This window comes from Ursus maritimus, unplaced genomic scaffold, assembly GCF_017311325.1.
Source record: "Ursus maritimus isolate PB19 unplaced genomic scaffold, ASM1731132v1 scaffold_14, whole genome shotgun sequence".
NCBI classification, from domain to species: domain Eukaryota; kingdom Metazoa; phylum Chordata; class Mammalia; order Carnivora; family Ursidae; genus Ursus; species Ursus maritimus.
In genome coordinates, this window is record NW_024423786.1 from 50,880,071 (window position 1) to 50,881,216 (window position 1,146).

Here is a 1,146-nt window from a genome sequence, read left to right on the forward strand (position 1 = left end):
CCCAGGACCCTGGGATCATGCCCTGAGCCAAAGGCAGACACTTAACTGACTGAGCCACCCAGGCGTCCTGAAGGCACCTACTTTTTATCTCTCTCTATTAGCCTCCATCCTATCCTAAGATAGTGTCTGCCTCTGGCGATGGTCCTTCTGCTGGTCTAGAAAACACACATTTGATTGTGTTCTCACTCCACCTTTTCTATCAGATTCATCAACAACATGGGACCCAGAAACAAAACAGGGGTTTCAGAATTCCTTCTTATGGAAGTGACAGAGGATCCAGAACTGAAGCCCCTTCTCTTTATTCTGTTTTTGTGCGTATACCTGGTCACCATCCTGGGAAACCTGCTCATCATCCTGGCTGTCAGCTCCGACTCCCACCTCCACACCCCCATGTACTTCTTCCTCTCCAACCTGTCCTTTACTGACATCTGTTTAAGCACAACCACCATCCCGAAGATGCTGGTGAACATCCAAACACAGAATCAGAGCATCAGTTATACAGGCTGCCTCACCCAGGTCTGCTTTGTCCTGGTTTTTGGTGGTTTGGAAGGTTTTCTTCTTGCGGTAATGGCCTATGACCGCTATGTGGCCATTTGTCGTCCCCTGAGGTACACAGTCATCATGAACCCCCACCTCTGTGGCCTGCTGGTTCTACTCTCCTTGTGCATTAACATTGTGGATGCCCTGATGCACAGTCTGATGGTATTGCAGCTGACCTTCTGCACAGACCTTGACATCCCTCTCTTCTTCTGCGAAGTGGTTCAGCTTGCGTGTTCTGACACCCTCATCAATAACATCCTGATATATTTTGCAACTAGCATATTTGGTGGTATTCCTCTGTGTGGAATCATTCTCTCTTACACTCAGATAGTGTCCTCTGTTTTGAGAATGCCATCAGTGGGCAGTAAGTATAAAGCTTTTTCCACCTGTGGTTCTCACCTGTCAGTTGTGTCTTTGTTCTATGGGACAGGTTTGGGGGTGTACATTAGTTCTGCTCTTACTGACTCTTCCAGAAGCACTGCGGTGGCTTCAGTGATGTACACCGCTGTCCCTCAAATGATGAACCCCTTCATTTACAGCCTGAGGAACAGGGACATGAAGGGAGCCTTGAAGAAACTTATATGTAGGACACCTTCTCTTCTGTGA

At 47.8% G+C, this 1,146-nt stretch overlaps 1 protein-coding gene across 1 annotated transcript; it reads left to right on the forward strand.

The window, feature by feature from the left end:
* LOC103676316 (olfactory receptor 7G2-like) lies at nt 1-1,146 on the forward strand. The gene has a single exon (XM_008705472.2). It carries the CDS (start codon nt 217-219, stop codon nt 1,144-1,146), a length of 930 nt encoding a protein of 309 aa, XP_008703694.2. The 5' UTR covers nt 1-216.